Source organism: Vipera berus (assembly GCF_964194415.1).
Source record: "Vipera berus genome assembly, chromosome: 1".
In the NCBI taxonomy this organism is placed as follows: Eukaryota; Metazoa; Chordata; class Lepidosauria; order Squamata; family Viperidae; genus Vipera; species Vipera berus.
Window position 1 is genome coordinate 48,557,050 of NC_138202.1, and position 23,914 is coordinate 48,580,963.

At 46.0% G+C, this 23,914-nt stretch overlaps 1 protein-coding gene across 5 annotated transcripts in view; it reads left to right on the forward strand.

Moving 5' to 3' along the window:
- The window catches only part of CEP128 (centrosomal protein 128), a 223,176-nt gene that overhangs the window by 43,568 nt on the left and 155,694 nt on the right, over nucleotides 1-23,914 (forward strand). For all 5 annotated transcript variants that reach the window (XM_081316241.1, XM_081316238.1, XM_081316240.1 and 2 more), the window contains one exon: nucleotides 12,364-12,714. In XM_081316241.1, the coding sequence (XP_081172367.1) occupies nucleotides 12,364-12,714 (351 nt within the window). The remainder of the gene's footprint in view (nucleotides 1-12,363; nucleotides 12,715-23,914) is intronic.

The following is a 23,914-nucleotide window of genomic DNA, read 5'->3' on the forward strand; positions in this document are numbered from 1 at the left end:
TTCACTACATACTTCCCTCCATATAATGTACTTCCATTGAAGACTACATGCTGAGTGTGGTTGGTCAGCCAACTGTGAATCCATCTGATGGTGATACTGTCTATCCTACGTTGTTCTATCTTGCCAAGAAATAGGCTGTGGTCTACTTTCTCAAATGCCTAAAGTCCAAGTAGACTATATCTACAGTATTTCTCTAATTCACTAATTTAGTCACTTTATCAAAGAAGATATTAGAGTTTGTGATTTTTTTAATCCATTACTTAAGAGTGAGTTTACCATCTGTTCTTGGTTTTTGACATAACAATTATTATGTTGAAGTAAGGACACATCCATGCATCATTTTATTTTGTAAATTTTTTGACATATTCTGTCATGTTCTTAAGTTTGTCCTGAATTTCTTTCTCTTTGTAATTGCAATGATATGGAAAATAGTGGCTGTGCAAAACAATTAGGGATGGTTGCAATTAGTTGATTTGTTTCAGATTTAACTTTCATTTTATAAATTGGATACATTGGATATTGCTTAACAAAATGCTTTGATTTTCCTTAGATTCCTGGGAATTCTGTGTGTGGTCCTATATTATGTAATTCTGTGTTTGCACACTATGTTTAATGTTCTGCATGTTAAAAATAGAGTCTTAATGTCTGTAGGTTTGCGTCAAAACAAGATTTTTATGTTTAGTTTTAGATTGCTGCATTTTCGGTATATAGTTACTGAGCAATACTGAAATTTGTTTATAATTTTTAACATTTGAAAGTACAATATTTTATGTTGTTGTTGCAAAAGCTGAAGGTTTTTCTAGATTTCTTTATTGTGAAAGAAATTACAAGAAACAAACTGGTGGTAGTGAGGCAGCTTATCTGCGCAGACAGTTCTAAAATAAGCCAACTAGGTTCTGTCTGATTTTATGAAAGATTCATATTGTAGCAATGACTTCTTTGAGGATTGCTAGGCAATCTTAGCCTCATCCTAAAACCATCAAACTGTTCAAATAGATGGTAGTCTGAACATCTTCAGTCTAAGCAATTTGAACATCTTCAGTCCATATAGCATTAGCTGCTTTTCATTTCTCTTGCTTTGCCATTGTCCTGCTTTTTTTTTATTTAAAAAGTTTTACAGTACATTTTAACTTTAATCCCCCCTCCCCCACCCCTATCTAACCCTCCCTATCCCTCTCCCCCATTCCCTCCTCCCCCCCCCGACTTCCCAGAGCTAAATACAGGGTATAAAAAAGAAAAACAAACATAAGCATCCATATGCTATCACGATAAACTATTAATTCTATCACCCTCTAGCTCATGTAAAATGATTACAAACAATATTACTATTACAGATAAGAAAAAAAAGGAAAAAAAAACAGAAAAGGAACTTTACTCAAATACTAAATAAAATTTCTTAATCCCAATCCTTATTCATATTAATTTCAAAAAAGAAAAAAAAAATTCCATCTACGATTTACATTCTCCCACATTTCTCTAAATTCTAAACAAATTCTCAATTACGCGCCAAAAGCGCCTATCTCTATTAACCTTGTTAATCTCCAACCAAACTGAACTATGATCAAAAATAGTTCTTGCATATATCACACCAAATGTCTCACAGTTCCAGATCATCCATCTATACGTCTAGGACATCATTCCAATCTCCAATGAAAATAAAATAAAAAATTTAAAAAATTAATGTCTCACAGTTCCAGATCATCCATCTATACGTCTAGGACATCATTTCAATCTCCAATGAAAATAAAATAAAAAATTTAAAAAATTTATAATCCAATTAAGTAACCTTTATATATAGTAAGTTAAGAAAAATCAACTTGTTATTGATTAGGAGCTTGCATACCCAATCTTAAATTCAATAAATACTTTTAGTCCATAACCCTAATATACGTTTCTTGCAAACAAATAGCATCAGTCTTAAATTATTTTAAATATTGAAAAACTTTCTTTCTCCTCTATGATGAATTTAATCCATTGAGATTCTAAATTAGAGATTTAGTCACCAATCTTGACGCTCCAAAGCTTTTGGAGCATGTCTGAAATGACCCCTGTATCTTCTTTGGACCGCGCCCTTCCCACAGCTTCACTATAAGTACGCTTTGGAGGTTCCATAGCTTTCTGCTTGTCTTGCTCTTGCTCTCGTCTCGCTCGTCTTAGGGCGGCACGCGTCATCCTCTGCTCTCCAGCAGCAACCGATGAGGCTGTAACTTGATCCCCTCCAGCACCGTTCTCCTCTGTCTGTCTATCTGCAACATCTTGAGGCTTTCCCTCGCCATGTCCCTTTGCAGCTTCCAGAAGTAATAGGGGGGTTGCTTTTAACACATTACTATAAAAATCACGTGCCTGGGCCACAGTAACCAAACGATGTCTTTTACCTTCGTGCATCACCACCAGTCCAACTGGAATCTCCCATCTAAACTTGACATCACATTTCTTAAGTTCCTGTACAAGAAATGCAAAATCTTTCCTTCTCCTTAAAATCTTTGGAGGAATCTCTTTTAAAACCAAAACTTCTTGCTCAGCAACTACCAATTTAGTATCATAAGCAGCTTGAATGACTTCATCTCTAATTACTCTCTTTGTAAAATAGACCACCACATCTCTGGGTAACTTCCTCTGTCTTGCAATCCATGAATTTACACGAAAAATTTTATCCATACTTCCCTCAATTTCAGATGCTGGCTGGCCCAATACCGGTTCCAAAGCCTCAGAGATCAGCTGCTTTAAATCTTCTTTAGAATTCTCCTTTAAACCCCTAATTCTAATAGCATACTGCATCTGTTGGTACTGAACAAGGCTCAATTCTCCGTCCATTTTGTCCCTTATATTTTCATTCTCTAATACCTTTGCTTCTAATATAGAGTTCTTTTGACTGAGATCCTCCACTTTTTCACCCAGCTGTTGCACACATTCAGCTACACTTTCAATCATAGACAACATGTCTACCCTCATTGCTCTAAACTTCTCTTCCATCTTCTTCTCCAATTTCTCCTCCAGCTTTTTCAACTTTTCATCCATCATATCAGACATTAACTGTGAATGCTTTTCAAGGGCATCTTGTAAATCCTTAAGCGTCAGTGCCGGAGGAAATGCAGGAGGAAGCAGAGCTTGCAACGAGGTCTGTTGCACCGGGGAAGACCCCGCACTCCGAAGAGCTTTAGAAGTCTTGGCCGCCATCTTTCCCCACTTTCACTTATTGCGCACTTTCACTTTAAAGCTATAAAATCCATTGAGCTAGAGAGTAAAGCTAAAAGTCCACATCACCTTGACCTCCTGTACCGCTCTGCCTGCATCTTGATACTCAAAAGTATTTCCTTTTGGCAGGGGTGGTTGCTAACGCCTGGCTCTGCTCCAAAAATCACGGAGCAGAGACGCTGCGCAGCTCGGAGCAACCCAGGCTTCGGGGGGGCTCAATCCTTCAGCCGCCCAAACTCTCAGCTCAGGCGACCACGGAGAGCTCAACCCCTACCTGGGGCCTCACCCCCTCCTCTTCTCCCGAGGAGGGGGCTTCAAATCCATCTAAACAGCTGATCGGCGCTGTTTACGATGGAAAAAACACAGCTGCGGAGCGGGCAGCCCGGAGGCGACTGTCTTCGGCGTCGCGTCGCCACTGGAAGTCCCGTCCTGCTTTTTGTACTGATGCATAACTGAGCAATCACAGCTATTTATTTATTTGATTTATATAACTACCTCACATAAGTTGTTTGAGGAGTCTTACAAGACTAAAATATACAAATCCACCAAACATAATTGCTGAGCACCCAAAGATAAACAACAATCTCATTCCCCATCAGCAGTAACAGAGTTTATCTACCTGTCTGATCCAAAGGCCTAGCAAAACAGCCAAGTCTTTAATGCCTCGCAAAAGACTAAAAGAGATGCGACATCAAAATCTTTTTCAAAATCCATCAGAATCTAACGCCTTGCCATAACTTCTACCCAGCCAAGCCACAGCTGAGAATAAGATCTGACAATCATAACTTTAGTAGTTTGTGCATGTCTGCAAGATGGATGTAACACTCTTGCCTAAGTGATTGCTGGAAAGGAAACATTCATCTGGTTGGAGAGAAAAAAAAGAAAAAAATTCCCTTCAAAAAAATATGGATCAGCTGATAGAACAGCTGAAGTATAGCAGTTGTACTCTAATGTCACAGAATTTATAGCATCTGCTTAGGACTGAGAACATTGAAAAGGTATCTGCAAGGTATTAGCCGTGGTGTGACATCTTACAGTTTACAAGGCCATCCACACAAATTAAGCTTTTAATAATAGAAATATAAAGCTATCTGATGATATTAAAAAGTCACGTAGTTTACCTCTTTTTAAAATTAGTCTATGCCATGGTTGTTTCTAGTTGGACCCACAGAGTGATCTTTGATGCCTTTCATTGCTTTGATTAATGGCATAACTCTTTTACTAATATTGAAAAGAAGAAAACTGGTTGCCACCCTTTGTCATATCTGTGGTACAGATAATATCAGTATTCCCTGATAATATTAAAGATAGTTCCAGTTACTTTGGCAGATTTGGGTCATTACGTCACTTGTGCAGGCAAAGCTCACAATATTTTATGCACCCAAAGTTGTCTAATCTAAACCTTCCTTCCAATCCAACATACTGTTTCTTATATGACATCAGCTAGTGAACTATGTAATATACAGGATGCTATATTAAAGATGTCTATAAAGAATAAAAGACAATGTGTTGGGTATGGACATAGTAGAATAAGTATAGAAATGTATGAGTTCTTGATGTAAATGTTTAGTAAATATAAATTAGTGTGATAAAGATATTGTTCTAATATGGATTGTGGAATATTTCATAACTAATACAGATACCATTCCATAATAGCTTCAAAGTCAGCAAAAAATACTTTTTAAAAATTGCATTGAAACAGGTATCCATCTCAAAAAGGAGGAGGCAGGTAGAGCTCCTCATCCTCATGTTCATTTTTCATATCTTTCTTTTCAAAATAGTCACTGCATTACAGCTGCATTACAGATAATGAGAAAAAAGTTGTAGGTTTCTCAGGGAAAACTTTCTGTTGAATAGGGTTGTTCCCAATCCTGAGGTATAACTTTTTCTGGGCAGTCAGTGGCTTGTACAGAAAGAAAGTTATAGGAAAATTTGTTTTTGTTTCTTTTCTTCTTTAGTATGCCATCTACACTCAGCCTCTCAAAACAATACGGAATAGAACAAGACTATAGTATTAAAACATGTAGTTGTTAAGCTGTTGGAATAGGAGAGATAAGATCCATATTCTAGTTTACTCTTGTTGTTTGAAGCACACTGGGTATCTTTGGACCTGTCAGTTTCTCTCAGTCCAACCTATTTCACACAATGGTTGTTACAGGGGAAAAAAATGGAGGGCAGAGCACTATTTGCTGAATGAAAGACAGAATATCCCTCAATATACATGCATGCATACAAACATACATACATACATTGAGTCAGTCAATCAATTAAATCATTAGTTAGTCATAGACCAGCAAATAAAACACAAAAGTCATAATTAATTAAGATAAAAGGAAAAATATAATTTTAAAATATCTAAAAAGGGTTTGTGTTAATAGGGGTGACATGATAGCAGTATTCCAGTATTTGAGGAGCTGCCACAAAGAAGAGGGGGCCAAATTATTCTCCAAAGCACCAGAGGGCAGGACAAAAAACAATGGTTGGAAACTGACCAAAGAGAGAAGCAACCTGGAATTAAGGAGAAACTTCCTAACAGTGAGGACAATTAACTAGTGAAACAGCTTGCCTTCAGAAATTGTGGACGCTCCATCACTGGAGTTTTTTTTAAAGAAGACTAGACAGAAATGGCATAGGTTCTCCTGCTTGAGCAGGGGGTTGGACTAGAAGATCTCCAAGCTCCCTTCCAACTCTATTCTAATACTGTGGCATACTGTGCAGATTATAGAAGAGTACTTGGCTGTGGTCAAGGAAATAAAATCAGATTGATGTGATAGATTGTTGGGGGCAATTAAGCTGACTTTGTAATAATGCCGCTTGGGGGTGTGTGTGAAAGCCCTAATAAGCAGGCATATACATAGAATGAAGGCTACTGCTAAGCTTGTAAGCCGCCCTGAGTCTTTGGAGAAGGGCGGGATATAAATGGAATTAAAATAAATAAAAATAAATAAATAATCATCTCTTGGGTTAAAACAGATTGGAATGACCAGGATATTTAGTAAACAATAATTCCTGTAATCCCCTTCATGGATTACTGCCTTGTCGTGGCGAAGGGGCTTGCGTAATTCAATGAAGCTATGAGCTATGCCGTGCAGGGCCACCCAAGACGGAAAGGTCATAGCAGAGAGTTCTGACAAAACGTGATCCACTGGAGAAGGAAATGGCAACCCACTCCAGTATCTTTGCCATGAAAACCCTATGGACAGTACCAAAAGGCAAAACGATATGACGCTGGAAGATGAGCCCCTCAGGTCGGAAGGCGTCCAATATGCTACTGGGGAAGAGCAGAGGGCTAGTACTAGTAGCGCCAGAAAGAATGAAGCGACTGGGCCAAAGCCGAAAGGACGCTCAGCTGTGGATGTGTCTGGTGGTGAAAGGAAAGTCCGATGCTGTAAAGATTTTTTCTCCATAGGAACCTGGAATGTAAGATCCATGAATCAAGGAAAGCTGGACGTGGTCAAACAAGAGATGACAAGACTGAACATCGACATCTTAGGTATCAGCGAACTAAAATGGACAGGAATGGGTGAATTTAATTCAGATGACCATCAGGTATACTACTGCGGGCAAGAATCCCTCAGAAGAAATGGAGTAGCCTTCATAGTCAATAAAAGAGTAGGAAAAGCAATACTGGGATACAATCCTCAAAATGACAGAATGATCTCAGTTCGAATCCAAGGCAAACCATTCAATATCACAGTAGTCCAAGTCTATGCCCCAACCACCAGTGCTGAAGAGGATGAAATTGACCGGTTCTATGAAGCCCTACAGCACCTTATAGAACTAACACCAAAAAACGATGTCCTTATCATCATGGGGGATTGGAATGCTAAAGTAGGAAGCCAAAAGATAACTGGAATAACAGGCAAGTTTGGCCTTGGAGTACAAAATGAAGCAGGGCACAGGCTGATAGAATTTTGTCAAGAGAATACGATGGTCATAGCAAACACTCTTTTCCAACAACCCAAGAGACGGCTCTACACATGGACATCACCAGACGGTCAACACAGAAATCAGATTGACTATATGCTCTGCAGCCAAAGATGGAGAAGCTCTATACAGTCAGTAAAAACAAGACCAGGAGCTGACTGTGGCTCAGACCATGAGCTTCTCCTTGCAAAGTTTAGGCTTAAACTGAAGAAAGTAGGGAAAAGCACTAGGCCACTCAGGTATGAATTAAATCATATCCCTGTCGAATATACAGTAGAGGTGACAAATAGATTTAAGGAATTAGATCTGATAGAGTGCCTGAAGAACTATGGACAGAGGTTCGCGACATTGTACAACAGGTAGCAACCAAAACCATCCCAAAGAAAAAGAAATGCAAGAAAGCAAAATGGCTGTCTGAGGAAGCTTTGCAAATAGCTGAGAAAAGGAGGGAAGCGAAAGGCAAGGGAGAAAAAGAAAGATACGCCCAATTGAATGCAGAATTCCAGAGAATAGCTAGAAGAGATAAGAATGCCTTCTTAAATGAACAGTGCAAAGAAATAGAAGAAAACAATAGAATAGGGAGGACCAGAGATCTTTTCAAGAAAATTGGAGAGATGAAGGGAACGTTTAATGCAAAAATGGGCATGATAAAGGACCAAAATGGCAGGGACCTAACAGAGGCAGAAGAGATTAAGAAGAGGTGGCAAAATTACACAGAAGAACTATACAAGAATGAGCTTAACGTCCCTGATAATCACAATGAGGTGGTCACTGACCTCGAGCCAGACATCCTAGAATGTGAAGTGAAGTGGGCCTTAGAAAAGCTGAGCAACAACAAAGCTAGTGGAGGTGACAGTATTCCAGCTGAGCTATTCAAAATCTTAAAAGACAATGCAGTAAAAGTGCTACACTCAATTTGCCAGCAAATTTGGAAAACTCAACAGTGGCCACAGGATTGGAAAAGATCAGTTTACATTCCAATTCCAAAAAAAGGCAATGCCAAAGAATGTTCAAACTATCGCACCATTGCACTCATTTCTCATGCTAACAAAGTCATGCTTAAAATCCTACAAGCTAGACTTCAGCAGTATGTGGATCGAGAACTACCAGAAGTACAGGCAGGATTTCGAAGAGGCAGAGGAACTAGAGATCAAATTGCCAACATACGCTGGATCATGGAGAAAGCTAGAGAGTTCCAGAAAAACATCTACTTCTGCTTCATTGACTATGCTAAAGCCTTTGATTGTGTGGATCATAACAAACTGTGGCAAGTTCTTAAAGAGATGGGAGTACCAGACCATCTTATTTGTCTCTTGAGAAACCTATATGCGGGTCAAGAAGCAACAGTGAGAACTGGACACGGAACCACTGATTGGTTCAAAATTGGGAAAGGAGTCCGGCAAGGCTGTATACTGTCGCCCTGCCTATTTAACTTATATGCAGAGCACATCATGAGAAAGGCAGGGCTAGATGAATCAAAAGTTGGAATTAAGATTGCCGGAAGAAATATCAACAACCTAAGATACGCAGATGATACCACTCTAATGGCAGAAAGTGAAGAAGAACTAAAGAGCCTCTTGTTGCAGGTGAAGAAGGAGAGTGCAAAACTTGGGTTGAAACTTAACATTAAGAAAACCAAGATCATGGCATCTGGCCCTCTCAATTCCTGGCAAATAGATGGGGAAGAAATGGAGGTAGTGACAGATTTTATTTTCCTGGGCTCCAAGATCACTGCAGATGGGGACTGTAGCCAAGAAATTAAAAGACGCTTGCTCCTTGGGAGGAAAGCCATGGCAAATCTAGACAGCACACTAAAAAGCAGAGACATCACCCTGTCAACAAAAGTGCGTATAGTCAAGGCTATGGTCTTCCCAGTTGCAATGTATGGCTGTGAAAGCTGGACCATAAGAAAGGCTGAGCGCCAAAGAATTGAGGCCTTTGAACTATGGTGCTGGAGAAGACTCCTGCGAGTCCCTTGGACTGCAAGGCGATCAAACCGGTCAGTCCTAGAGGAGATCAATCCTGACTGCTCTTTAGAAGGCCAGATCCTGAAGCTAAAACTCAAATACTTTGGCCACCTAATGAGAAGGAAGGACTCACTGGAGAAGAGCCTAATGCTGGGAAAGATCGAGGGCAATAGAAGAAGGGGACGACAGAGAATGAGGTGGCTGGATGGAGTCACTGAAGCAGTAGGCGTGAGCTTAAATGGACTCCAGAAGATGGTAGAGGACAGGAGGGCCTGGAGGAATGTTGTCCATAGGGTCGCGATGGGTCGGACACGACTTCGCAGCTAACAACAACAACAACAATTCCTGTTGAGCACCTGCATGGAAAGGGCAATAGAGAATAACATGTTCCATGAATTCAGTAATTTCTCCATGGCATGGACACAATTTCTGTTCAAAGGGGATTTTTTGGTATCTCCCTTCAATAACAGCTGTTAGGAGGGCATTGAATCTGACAAAGGAAAAGACCCTTCTGATTCTGGGGATCATTATGTCTCTGAGATATCTAGCTGATTGGGAAAGATGTAAAAAGAGGTTCAAGAAGGTGCTTCTGGGTAGAGCTAGAAAGTCTAATTGCAGCTCTAAATCAATGAGCTGCTGTTTGAGATCAGCTACTGAGCATTCATAGCGCATCACGGTAATGGCTGATCATGAATAGCCATAAAATTGCAATTTGGCATGTATTGTCTGTTGTGTACCTTGTTGACCAGGGAGATGGCTGATTTGGTATAGGTTTCCTTTTGTTTTGTTTTCTTACCAGATAGGTTGGTGGATAATGGTAAAATGTATGACTTGTACATTTTGCATAAATATAACAAGAAGAAGGAGGAGGAGGAGGACGATGATGATGATGTTGGAAGGGACCTTGGAGGTCTTCCAGTCCAACCCTTTGCTCAGGCAGGAAACCCTTATACCATTTCAGACAAATGGCTGTCCAGTCTCTTCTTTAAACTTCCAGTGTTGGAACATTCATAGCTTCTGGAGGCAGGTTGTTTCACTGATTAATTGTTTTAACTGTCAGGAAATTTCTCCTTAGTTTTAGGTTGCTTCTCTCCTTGATTAGTTTCCATCCGTTGCTTCTTGTATCATTGGAAGATAACAGAATCATGTATCCTTGTGCTTTAAAGAAAATAATCTCAGTTAAAAAAAAGTTTGCCTTGTTTATGAAAAATGTGAATTGCTAATAAAATACAGTAGAAGTCACTTTTTCAGATAAGATAAAGGTTTCCAATTAATTTAACAATATTTTCTGTACATTGCTTAAAGGTTGAATCTTGTTTTATTAAATACTGCATAGAAACTATAGTTGTATATACAAAATCTTTTCCCTAAGGCTTTGTGCAGAAATAATTATTTTTAATGACTCAGAAAAGTTGAAGATGCCATTATTTAGGACTGTGTCTTTTAATACTATCACCAGATGGGAAGCAATTACAACTGTTGAAAGGGAAAAAATTAGCACAAAGGTGAGAGACTTTATAACATTATTGAAGTTTAAATGTAACCATTTCAGTGTTTTTAAGTATCTCTTCACATCTGTCAGTGAATTTGAATCCATGGATCTCACAGGTTATGTTTAACTAATACAAACCTTCCTTTGTTACTGAATTCAGCTGAGCATATAAAACACCACTTTAAAGGTATATGAATAAGGTTTTCTAGTGTGCTTGATGGTCTAAAAACATCCACATGTATTAGAGTATGAAAGTCTTTTGCATTGTAGAGAAATGCTCAATTACAAAGTCTACTTTAATTTCAGTTATAATGATCACAGTGTCCAAAATCATTTATTTAGAATAATGATATTTAATGGTTGACATTAAATCTTTCTAGGTCTCTTGTTTGATGACAAGCTTTGAGATGTCTTCTTATCGTATTGTCTCTCTCTCTGTATGTGTGTGTGTGTGTGTGTGTGTGTGTGTGTGTGTATATATATATGTATATATGTGTATATATATATATATATATATATATATATATATATATATATATATATATATATACATATACATATACATATACATATACATATACATATACATATACATATACATATATATATATATATATATTTTCTTTGAGGTTTTCGCGGGTGTTTGTATGTGGATCTTTGGTCATTCGGGTTTTTTCCCGAGAGAGAGAGAGAGAGAGAGAGAGAGAGAGAGAGAGAGAGAGAGAGAGAGAGAGAGAGAGGTTTTCGCGGGTGTTTGTATGTAGATCTTTGGTCATTCGGGTTTTTTCCCACGTAGAATTGAAGGTATAAGAGCAACGTTTCGACGAAATCTCATCCGTCATCCTCAGGCTGGTGGCTTCAGCTTCGTTCTTCTGGGAGAAGTGTGTGGTAGTGGCTGTTTGTTCCTCTTTTTTAAACTGCCAGAGGGGGTGTGTTCTGTGGGTGGAGGTGTGCTCTGATTGGGTGGGGGTTTAGCTGTGTTCTGATTGGGTGAGGGTGTGTTTTGAGTGGATGGGCTGGTCTCAGCTGCCAGCCTTAGACCTGAGCTGGTGAGTTGTGCTGCTTTTGTTCGGCTTCGTGTTTGTGGTGGTGCCATGTATATATATATATACACACTTCTGTTTTATTCCTAGTCTGTAGTGATCCAGCTAATTTTTGTAAATAAATTGTCTAGTATAGGTAGAACTTTGTATATTTGAACATGGTCCAGCTACAAATTGCCCTTTTTGGGAATAGGATTTTTATTTTTACATTCTTAGAGGATAGCCAAGTTATAAGAATTTGTTGGCAGATGTCATTTTAAGTTGGATGTATGTATAGTGTAAGATTCTTTTTGTTTGCCATTTCCTGGTAGCAAATAGATGCATTCTAGAGATACATTCCAGGTATGTCAATGTATGTGAGTGGAAAGTATTTTGTTCATTGCAAACAATAAAGAATAAACAATATTTATTCTTTTGGCCTTTAATTAGTGCAGCTTAATGGGACCTAAGAGACACATATTAGGCTTTTGGTTGCTTATAAATAATTGTAATGGATTTAACTGCTTTGTGTTTTTGACCTTGCTGTACCTTGCCAAGAATCTTTTTGGTTTGGAACGGGCTGTAAATATTGTAAATGAACAAATAATAGTGTCATGAATAGGCATAATTGCAGAAAACTGAATAATTGCTATGATGCTTTTCATGTATTGAAAGAAATTTGCTTTCTTTATATGTAAAAGTTATGTTTATATGTGCCTGTCTGTAAGCATAGTCCTTAATATGTTGTGCTGGCTTTTAGGCGTTAACAGCTGACTTGGAAAAGAGGGACAACCAGCAGCAAAGGATGATGAGCCAACTGAAAGAGATACAGAACAACTACAAAATCTGTGAAAATGAGTGCAGAGCTGCTGAATTACAGGTTACAGAGCTTGGTCAGCAATTAGAAGAATCGATCAAGGAAGCAGAGAAATACCTAGCTGAATTCAAACAATCTGAAGTACTAAGGCTAGAGACTGAGAAGAAAAAGGAAGAATTAAAACTCAAAGCTCAGGAATCAATTCGATACTGGAAGCTAAGGTGTAAAAAACTAGAACATGAAAAAGAAAAACAAACTGAACTTCATAGCCAGTTGATGGAGAAGAACAATTTGGTATGGTATATACATATATATATATTTCATTTCCTTCAAACAATAATTTTGCATCATGTAAATATTTGTAGTTCTTCCAATACAGTTTACAACAGTGCTTTCTAAACCTGGATAAATTACCAAAATTGAGTAAAACTGCTTTTTCGTTGGGTAATGTCACACAAACCCATTACCCAATCAAACAGTGTCACTTAAATAGGACTTTTGGATAAGCTGTAAAAACGATTTTCTGATAAGCGGTTTTGGGTAATGACGGAAAAAGTTTGAAAAGGACTGGTTTAAAACTGTTGAAATTAATTTGTGTGACAGTTATGAACTGTTACTAAAACACATTACACTAGTAGTGAGGAGGAGTGATGAGATAGGACTTTCAGTAGAAAATACTGAAATAAAAAAGTATAATTTAATCAAAACAAGGTAATTTTTTAACATTTAAAACTGATCACAGATGGAAACTGGGTGAAGTCCAAATCTAGTCCATCTTAGATTATACTTACTTAAATCACTAAAATCAATTAGTCATGACTAATTTATCTTGAGTTAATATCAGTGGGCTTATGCTCATTAGACTCACATTTTTCAGTCTTTGATTAGCACAGCTATTCTCACATTTCTCTTATAAGAAATGTTATAAATTAAGAAGGTAATGATATAGAATTGTTGTCTCTCCCCCCTCCCCCCCGCCTTGCCTCACCAAATTTGGAATCTTTGTAATGTACTTTAAAACCTTTACGGAAGAATTTTAAAAAAAATAATTTCTAGGATTGAAGTCTTAAAACATGATGATTGTCAAGTATATTTTTTAGAAATCTGGTTTTGATCATCCAATTAAATAAAACACATTCTGAGCACTTTGTTTTAGGGATAACTGTATTCTGTCTGTGATACTGTCTTCTGTCAAAGCTCGTCCTGCAGCAAGCAGGGCAGAATGCCGAAAACAGGAACGAGAGACTTCCGATGCGATCTGCAAGCACTTTAATTTTCAAGGCAACAGCCGCAACAAGAAACAAAGCCAGCGTTGGCCGCTATCTGCAGCCAACGCTATTATATACACACTCAAAACCCCCACCCATACTCCACCCAAACACGCCCACGCCCTCCCATTCCCTATAACTGCCCCACCCCACCCCTATAAGTCCCTTTGCTCGCCGCCCAACCAGGTAAGCCTCCTCCCGTGCGTTGCCCTCACCGTGCTCCACCCCCTCACCAACTCCCTGCCGCGCCCAACCCCGCAACCCCCTGTGGTCGTTCACACCCGAAGCTCCTAGCCACCCAGGCACCGCGGCGGGAAGGAGCTTGTCTCCAAACGAATCCCCCGTAGGTCCCGCACCCCCCCCGGCCGCCGTGAGTGGACCCGAACCTCCGCCGATCAGCCGGGCGGAGGCAGATGACCGGGGCGGCGGCGCGGCCTCCCGGGCCCTCCGAGCCGCCGACGCGCCGCCAGTCAAAGTCAGCTGTTGCGCGGCGGAGAAGGAGGACAGCTGGAGCGACGGCGCAGCCTCCCGAACCTTCCGAGCTGCCGCCGCGCCGCCAAGCCCAGTCAGCTGTCGTGCGGCGGGGGAGGAGGACGGCTGAAGCGGCGGCGCGGCCTCCCGAGCCTCCCGGGCCGCCGACGCGCCGCCAGGCGTTGTCAGCTGGTGCGCGGCGTCGGGCGAGGGCGGCGGAAACGGCGACGCGGCCCCTAGAGTCTCCCAGGCCGCTACGGAGCCGCGGTTCCCGGAGGAGGCAGGCTGGTCCAGCGGGCGGTAGGCGGAGGTCGCCGGGGAGGCGGAGGGACCCCCCCTCGAGTGTCGGGCTCCCGAGGCCCGACATGCTGCCCCCTCTACCAGGGGCCCACCTGGAATGCAAGAGGAGAGAGGTGAGTGCTCCGTTATGTGGCCTGCTGTCCCCCCCTGGATCCCTCTCGGCTTCCCTGGATGTTTTTGGTGGAATGCGCGGAGTAGGCGTGGTGCGCACACATCCCCATCCCGCACCCAGGTGGCCTCCTCCATGGGGTATCCCTTCCAGAGCACTAAATACTGCACCCGTCCCCTCCGTTTCCGGGAGTCCAGGATCTCCTGTACCTCGTAGTGGTCGCCGTATACAGGCCCAGGGCCGCCCTCCCCCACTGCCACAGAGGCGGTTGTAGCAGGTTTCAGCAGGCTACTGTGGAAGACGGGGTGTATCTTCCCAAGGAGGGGGGGTAGCCGCAACCTGACGGTGACAGGGTTCACCACTTGTATAACTCGGAATGGGCCGAGATATTTGGGGCCTAACTTTTTGCTGGGCACCTGTAGCCGCAGGTACTTCGTGGAGAGGTACACAAGATCACCTACTTTAGGGAGTGCAAATGGCCGTCTCTTTTTGTCTGCCTGCTCTTTATACGTTTCTGTAACCCGCTCTAACGCCTTCTTTGTCACCCCCCACACTTCTCCCAACTGGTGCATCCATTCCCCAGGTGTGCAGGATGCCGGGGCACCCTGTTCACAACCGGCAATGGGGACGAATTCATAACCTGAGACTACTTTAAAGGGGGAGAAGCCAGTGCTGCTATGCACTGCGTTGTTGTAGGCTACTTCCGCAAAGGCCAGCAGATTCGCCCATTCAGACTGCTGATATGAGACGTAGCAACGCAGGTATCGCTCCACCGCCGCGTTTGCACGTTCTGCAGCTCCATTTGTGCTTGGGTGATACGCCGAGCTCAGGCCCTGTGTTGCTCCAATATAACGCACGAAGTCCCTCCAGAACCGGGCCGTGAACTGTACTCCACGGTCGGAGATGATACGTCGTGGCACCCCGTGGAGACGATATATATGTTGGACAAACAGCCAGGCCAGTCGACGGGCTGAAGGCAACCCCTTGCAGGGGATAAAGTGGGCTTGCTTCGAGAACAAGTCTATTACCGTCCACAAAACGTTATATCCCCTGCTTTCCGGCAGCTCGACCACAAAGTCCATGGCAATGTCCTGCCAGGGTCGTATGGGGTCTGCCACCTGTTGCAGAAGCCCCGCCGGTTTGCTAGTAGAGGACTTCGTGGTTGCACAAATGCGGCACCTTCGCACGTAACTTTCAATATCTCGTCTCATGGTCGGCCACCAAAACTGGCGGCGGGCCAGATGCAGGGTCTTCACGAACCCGTAATGACCTGCCTGCCTGGCGTCATGGCATTGATAGAGCGCTTGGTCCCGTGCCGCTGCAGGCACATACAGCCTGGCCCCGTGCCAAGCTAAGCCATCCCGCAACGAGAGGGTGTCGGGGTGCGCCTGTGCCCATTCATCAGTCGCCAAAGCCCCCTTGCAGGTCCGCAGGAAACCGTCTGTCACAACATTGGCCTTGTGCTCCGTCTCCTCTACCCGGCGGGGCGGTGGTACCAGTGCCTGTACTACCTCCTCTTTCCGACATTCGTACTGTGGTAGCCGAGATAAGGCATCCGCCAGGAAATTTCTACCCCCGGGCACATACTTGAGGCGAAACCGGAAGCGTTGGAAATATTGGGCCCACCGTACGTGTTTCGGAGACAGACGGCGGGGTGTCTGCAGGGCTTCCAAGTTTTTATGGTCCGTCCAAACCTCGAACTCCTGGCTAGCCCCTTCCAGAAGATGTCTCCAAGTCCCCAAGGCCCAGCGGACCGCGAAGGCCTCTTTCTCCCAGATAGCCCAAGCCCTCTCCGCGGTTGTTAGCTTCTTGGAGGCGTAAGCGCAGGGCCGTAACCCTCCCATTGCATGCCGTTGCAGAAGGACAGCTCCAACAGCCACATCGCTTGCGTCAGCCTGTACTACGTAGGGCAGGTCAGGGTTCGGGTGTTGTAGGACGGGCTCCTTAGCAAATTGCGCCTTGAGCGCCTCAAAAGCCCGCTGGCATGTGGTGGTCCACGCAAGCTTCTGCCCTGGCCGCGGCAATGTTGCCAACTGTTTAGTCCGCAGTAGATCCGTGAGCGGCAGGGCGATGGAAGCGAAGTGTGGAATAAATTGTCGATAAAAGTTAGCAAAGCCTAGAAAGCTCTGCAATTGTTTCCGGGTCCGTGGGGCCTGCCACTGTTGGATAGCCTCCACCTTCCCCGGGTCCATCTCCACCCCGTTGGAGGACACCCGATATCCCAAATAGTCCAGCCGGGGCTTGTGAAACTCACATTTAGAGAGCTTCACATATAACTGGGCGTCCCTCAGCTTGGTCAGCACACTCCGGACTAAGGCGACATGCTCCTCCAACGTTGACGAATATATGAGGATGTCATCAAGATAGACTAAGACCCCCCGGTACAAATGGTCATGCAGGACTTGGTTGATCAACTGCATGAAGACCGCGGGGGCTCCTTGCAGTCCAAACGGCATTACCCTAAACTGAAAGCTCCCCAACGGGCAGTTGAAAGCTGTCTTCCATTCATCACCGGCTTTAATCCGGACACGGTAGTACGCCTCTCTGAGATCTAACTTGGTGAACACCCGGCCCGTAGCCAAATGAGCCAAAAGGTCCTTCACCAAAGGGAGGGGGTACAAGTGCTCTACGCATACCGCGTTGACCCCCCGATAATCAACGCACAGTCTTAGGGTGCCGTCTTTCTTCTCCCTGAACAAGACAGGAGCCGCCATCTTAGACCGGGCGGGTTGGATGAACCCCCTCCGCAGGTTCTTGTCTATGTATTGACGAAGCTCCTGCATCTCCCGGGGTGCCATTGCGTACATGCGGGGTTTCGGCAGTTTCGCCCCCGGCTCCAGTTCAATAGCGCAGTCCGTCGGGCGGTGGGGTGGCAAGACATCACACTCCTTCTCATCGAAGACATCTGCGAGATCGCTGTACTCCCGTGGCACCTGCGACTCGAACTCAGTTCCCACCCCAGCGGCCCCCTCTGGCCCACCAATCCCCTCCGGACCCATGAAGGAATGCTTTGCAGGAGGCTGGGGCCCTGTCCCGAGACGGAGGTGTCGGCATCCCCCCTCCCACCAAACCGTGGGGCCCCACCTGTCCAACCACGTAAGCCCCAGGATAACCGCCTCCGTCATAGACGGCACCACGACAAACCGGAGAGTCTCCCAGTGTGTACCCAATTCCATTCTCACCGGTGCCGTTACATGCGTAATAGGTGCTCCACCCAAAAGGGACCCGTCTACCTGCTGAAACCGGATAGGTTTGGGGAGCCGTTGAAGGGGGATACCGGCCTCCCTTGCCATCACCAGGCTAATGAGGCAGCGCGTGCTGCCTGTATCAACCAAAGCCTTACACTCCCTCCTCTCACCCGTTCGTGGGCTTATCAACACCACAGGCAGCACAAAAGGGCACACCGGAGCGCTTACCATCGGGTCCTCTTCGTACTCGTGATCCTCAGACCCATCGGATGTGTCAGTCCGTCCATCCGCCGGGCCCACTGGACGCACCGGTGTTGATGTTCGGGGTGTCTTGTCGGCCACCTGGTACGCTGTTCTGGAGCGTTCCGCAGCTCTCCTGGGGGTCGGGACCCGCGCCACCGGAGGGTTGGACCCTGGTCGTAGCGGAGGTAACGGGCAGTCCGCTGCCCGATGGCCCGGTTGGTCGCAGCGGAAACAGCGGATCGTTGGACGGGGTGCGGGTAGGGGGCCGGGTTGTGTCGCCGCCGGCTCGGGCTTCCGGCTCCCGGTCTTCGGCCCCTCCGGGGCCCTCCAGGCTCCAGGACCCACTACTGGCCTGCCCCGGGTGTCCTGCAACCCAATATCTAGCTCCACCGCCACCCGGAACCAATCCTGAAGCCGTGCAGGAACCCCCCGCACCACACATGCCCGTCGGAGAGCCCCATCCAGACCGGCCCGGAAGTGGTGCACCAACAAGCGCTCGGGCCACGAGCGTAACCTGCCCGCAACCCTTCGGAACTCGAGCACATACTCCTCTGCCGGTCGTCCTCGCTGCCTGATGGCTAACACTTCAGCCTCCGCGCGATGTAAGCGGGACACATCTTCGAAGCGGACACGCAGGGCTTCCAAGAACAGTCCCACGTCCCCGAGTTCGCGGGCGTGGTCAGTGTAAAGGTCCGCTGCCCAGGTTGCAGCCTCTCCCTGAAGGCACGCGGTGACCGCCACCACCATCGCCCACTGTGATGGATAGGCATGGGCATACCCATCCAGATGGTTAATCACCTGCCCTAGGAACATGGCCAGGCGGTCGGGATGCCCATCATATGTCGTGGTAAGCGGTGGGGGTCCCCACACCACACCCGGACCCCAATGTCCAACAGGTGGACGGGTCTGAGCCTGGGACACCCCCACCGATCTGGGTGCCGGACGGCCAGGGCCTCGATCAGGCGTTGGCCAGGCATCACGCCCTCCTTGTGCTCGTGTGGGTGGGGCCCGGACGCCACCCTCCCCAGGCACCTTGAACTTTGGGCTGGCCAGTCGGAAACGGGACGTTGCTGGCTGACTGGGAGCCCCCCCAAGAGACCACTGTCCCGTGTCTTCGTCAGGGCCCATGGCCACCCAGGAACCGCCGTCACGTGCCCCGACTTCTCCGAACCTATCGCGCAGCACGTCCATAGTCTGGCTCCCGGGTGCGGTTGAATAACTGTATTCCTCGCCGTCATCATCAGTCAGCCGACGCTCCCTCCAACTCAGTGGAGCCCCACTGGGCCGGCCCGTTCGTCCTTGCTCGACCCCAGTGCGCCCCAGGATCGAGCTCAGCCACCACTCCCCCCCCTGGGTCTGGCTACTAGCACCCTGGGACTCCACCGCAGGGTCTGCTGGTGGTACTTCCCGCACTTTTGGCCTCACAGCAGGCTGGACGTCCTCCACGTCCCTCTCCGCAGGGGCTGTCGCCTCCGCCCCGACCACGCCAGCCTCCTCCGATGCAGTCTCCAAAGCAGCCCCTTGCGAGCCCTCTGCCATGGCGCACAAACGGAACACAGCAGAAAGGCAGTCAGGCCGCAATGCTAAGGGGAAAACGCTGGCTTTCTGTCAAAGCTCGTCCTGCAGCAAGCAGGGCAGAATGCCGAAAACAGGAACGAGAGACTTCCGATGCGATCTGCAAGCACTTTAATTTTCAAGGCAACAGCCGCAACAAGAAACAAAGCCAGCGTTGGCCGCTATCTGCAGCCAACGCTATTATATACACACTCAAAACCCCCACCCATACTCCACCCAAACACGCCCACGCCCTCCCATTCCCTATAACTGCCCCACCCCACCCCTATAAGTCCCTTTGCTCGCCGCCCAACCAGGTAAGCCTCCTCCCGTGCGTTGCCCTCACCGTGCTCCACCCCCTCACCAACTCCCTGCCGCGCCCAACCCCGCAACCCCCTGTGGTCGTTCACACCCGAAGCTCCTAGCCACCCAGGCACCGCGGCGGGAAGGAGCTTGTCTCCAAACGAATCCCCCGTAGGTCCCGCACCCCCCCCGGCCGCCGTGAGTGGACCCGAACCTCCGCCGATCAGCCGGGCGGAGGCAGATGACCGGGGCGGCGGCGCGGCCTCCCGGGCCCTCCGAGCCGCCGACGCGCCGCCAGTCAAAGTCAGCTGTTGCGCGGCGGAGAAGGAGGACAGCTGGAGCGACGGCGCAGCCTCCCGAACCTTCCGAGCTGCCGCCGCGCCGCCAAGCCCAGTCAGCTGTCGTGCGGCGGGGGAGGAGGACGGCTGAAGCGGCGGCGCGGCCTCCCGAGCCTCCCGGGCCGCCGACGCGCCGCCAGGCGTTGTCAGCTGGTGCGCGGCGTCGGGCGAGGGCGGCGGAAACGGCGACGCGGCCCCTAGAGTCTCCCAGGCCGCTACGGAGCCGCGGTTCCCGGAGGAGGCAGGCTGGTCCAGCGGGCGGTAGGCGGAGGTCGCCGGGGAGGCGGAGGGACCCCCCCTCGAGTGTCGGGCTCCCGAGGCCCGACATCTTCGTTCTCCTGCTGTTTTATGCGGCAAAGATAGAAGGCATCTTTTCCTGTTAGGTTGTCTTTTGTCTCTGCTGGGAATACAACTTTGAGACTTTTCAGTCAACATTAATGGCTGAGATTTTATTTATTTGAAGAAATGTGCCTGCCTTTCTTACACAGTGATCCTAGGCAGATAATAGCAACCAATAAAAACTACAACATAAAAACACATTGTACCCTTCTCACCAAGACATCAGAACTATACATACTGTTGATTCCTTGACCTTTCCAACACAAATACTTAGGGTCTTCATGGTCTTTTAAAGGCTAAAAGTGTAGTCCCCCCCTCCCTCAAAATCTCAGTTGGAAGCTATTTTAAAGGGCCTGGCTTTCAAGAACTGTAGGGACAATACATCTGTGAAGGCAGTATATTGAAGGTACAGAGTATGTTATACCTTTGGAATTTGGAGTGGCACATAAGCCCTACTTAATAAATAAATAAAGGATGCAAAACAAATGTAAACTATTTGTTTTTCTCTACTCTATAGCTGATTAAAGATAGGGATTGTACATGTCTACTTGGATTTCTTTTAAATCTTTTCCAGCAGGCTTCTTCCTGAGCTTTATAAAGCTAAGCCTCTTGTTTCCAATAATGGAAAAACCAGACACCTCCAAGAAGCACACAATCCTCTTTATGGATTTGCTTTTGGAGGTGCAAAATATGTTTTGTCAGATTGGGAGTCAGACTGTCCTGATGGCCAGAATGACTCTGCATTGGTAGATAAAGGTTTATTTGCAGGTTTGACTAGTTCAGGGGTCGGCAACCTAAAAAAGCAAAAGAGCCACCGGGAACCGGTTCCATCACAAATTAAAAAAACTGGGAGCCGCGTGCGCGTGTCCATGCACGCGCATGCGCAGACGCACGCGGTTGCCATTTTTTTAAAAAGTGAGATGGAACCGGTTCCCGGTTGCCCGACGGCGACGGCCCGTCTGCAAAGCTGCCGCTTTCGGCAGCTTTGCAGACGGGCCGCGGCAGCTTCCTCAAAGAGCGACGCCGCGGCCCGTTCGCACGGAGGTACACGCGCACCTCCGCCCATTTGGGGAGGTGCGCGCGCACCTCTCGGAACGGGCCGCGTCGTCGCTCTTTCAGGAAGCTGCCTTGGCCCATCTCGGCAGCTTTGCAGACGGGCCGCGGCAGCGTCCTCAAAGAACGACGCCGCGGCCTGTTCGCTCGGAGGTACGCGCGCACCTCTCCAAAGGTTTGGGGAGGTGCGCGCGCAGCTCCGCCCATTCGGGGAGGTGCGTGCGCACCTCTCGGAACGGGCCGCGGCGTCGCTCTTTCAGGAAGCTGCCTTGGCCCATCTGCAAAGCTGCCGCTTTCGGCAGCTTTGCAGATGGGCCGCGGCAGCGTCCTCAAAGAACGACGCCGCGGCCCGTTCGCTCGGAGGTACGCGCGCACCTCTCCAAAGGTTTGGGGAGGTGCGCGCGCAGCTCCGCCCATTCGGGGAGGTGCGTGCGCACCTCTCGGAATGGGCCGCGGCGTCGCTCTTTCAGGAAGCTGCCTTGGCCCATCTGCAAAGCTGCCGCTTTCGGCAGCTTTGCAGACGGGCCGCGGCAGCTTCCTCAAAGAACGACGCCGCGGCCCGTTCGCGCGGAGGTACGCGCGCACCTCTCCAAAGGTTTGGGGAGGTGCACGCGCACCTCCGCCCATTCGGGGAGGTGCGCGCGCACCTCTCCAAACGGGCGGTGCCACTCTCCATTTGGAGAGGTGCGCGCGCACCACTGCCCGTTCGAAGAGGTGCGCGCGCACCGGGCGGCTGGGAGCCGCAGGAGACGGCTCAAAGAGCCGCATGCGGCTCCGGAGCCGCGGGTTGCCGACCTGTGGACTAGTTGATAGGCTCAATGGACTTTCATTTGCATTCTTTCTAGAAATAGCAATTCAGTTAGGAAAATAGGTCGCCATGGATTCTACAAGGATACTCCAGTGAGAAGTTTGGGACTCTTTGGGAAGCCTTTGTCTTGTTTCATTCTCTATTTGCCCAGAAGGAAGGAACTAACAGTTATGAGTTTAGAGCTCAGTGATGCAGTTTAATTTTTAATTTTGGTAATCAGCTGAAAAATTAACATTTAAAATACCAATTGATATTGAAATTAAATGTTCCTGAATAATATCTAGAAACAGAAGAAAATCCTTTAAATACTTAAAGGAGAAGTATATTTGATGTGATAATAAATATGGGAGAAAAATGACTTGTGTGAAAATAGTAAATTAGCCCTTCTACCCTAGAGGTAAAAACATGTAAAGAGGACAGTTTTGGCAGATTGCCATCAGCAACCTGAAAGCAATAATTAAGCTTATGATCACAGTTTCAAAATAATCAACCAACATAGGAAGCAGATTTAATACTGAAAAGCTTTTTTTTAGGTCCTCAGAAGGATTCAGTACGATATACGCCACATTGACAAGTTGGTGGATTTTCTTCCTTGCTTTATAATTAATCATTCATTTACTTTACATTCTGTCAATGCAGATTATACTTCGCAGAATTTAAAAGTTTGCCATCTAAGATAAAAAAACCAGATCAACCCTTTAATTCACAATAGGTCAGGAATTCTTAAAATCTTTGAAAGGGCAGAATAAAAAGGAATATCGGTAAGACGTTTTGGAGGAGGAAGAGAATGTTAATAGAAATGTTCTAAGCATCCAAGATTTTGCTGCATGGCCCAATAGTAGACAACTGCTTAGCAAGAAAAGAGGATAATTTGAATTTAGTCTAAATTTAAATAGGAATGTTTAATGCAGATTGTTTGGAGTAGTTTGACAACTTAGGATAGGAGATGTATTTAAATATTGTTACTTTTTAATATATATCAGTTTACATGTATATTTTGTCCTTTGTCTTTGATGATTTTATATTATTACTTAATATAGTGGGGAGGGCTCAGTAATTCCATTTTCTTTAAGATTAATGCTGGTGGTAGAATTATATTTCTTGGCAAAGATAAAAGAGAATGGATAAATAAGAATAATTCAGAAAGGGGATATAAGCAGTTAGGGCTGGGCAGGTGAAAAGGCTTTGATTGGGTGGATAATGCCAGAATGTGGAACATATTAAGACTCATGAACATGCCGGAACATCTAATTACTCTTTTGAATAGCCTGTACAATGAGCAAGAAACTATTATAAGAACTAACTTTGAAGAGACTTGTTCAGGAAAAAGAAGAGAGACAACAATGGATCTGTTTAACTCATATTGTTAAATCTATTATGTAATTAAGTTAAATATTAGAAGAATAGGCTATTGGAAGAAAAAAATAACAGGTATCTAATCACTTGAAATAATGCAGATAATGCCAACTTGTTAAATGAAGATAAATAGTTAATTAGGAAGAGAATGTTAGGTACTTAAG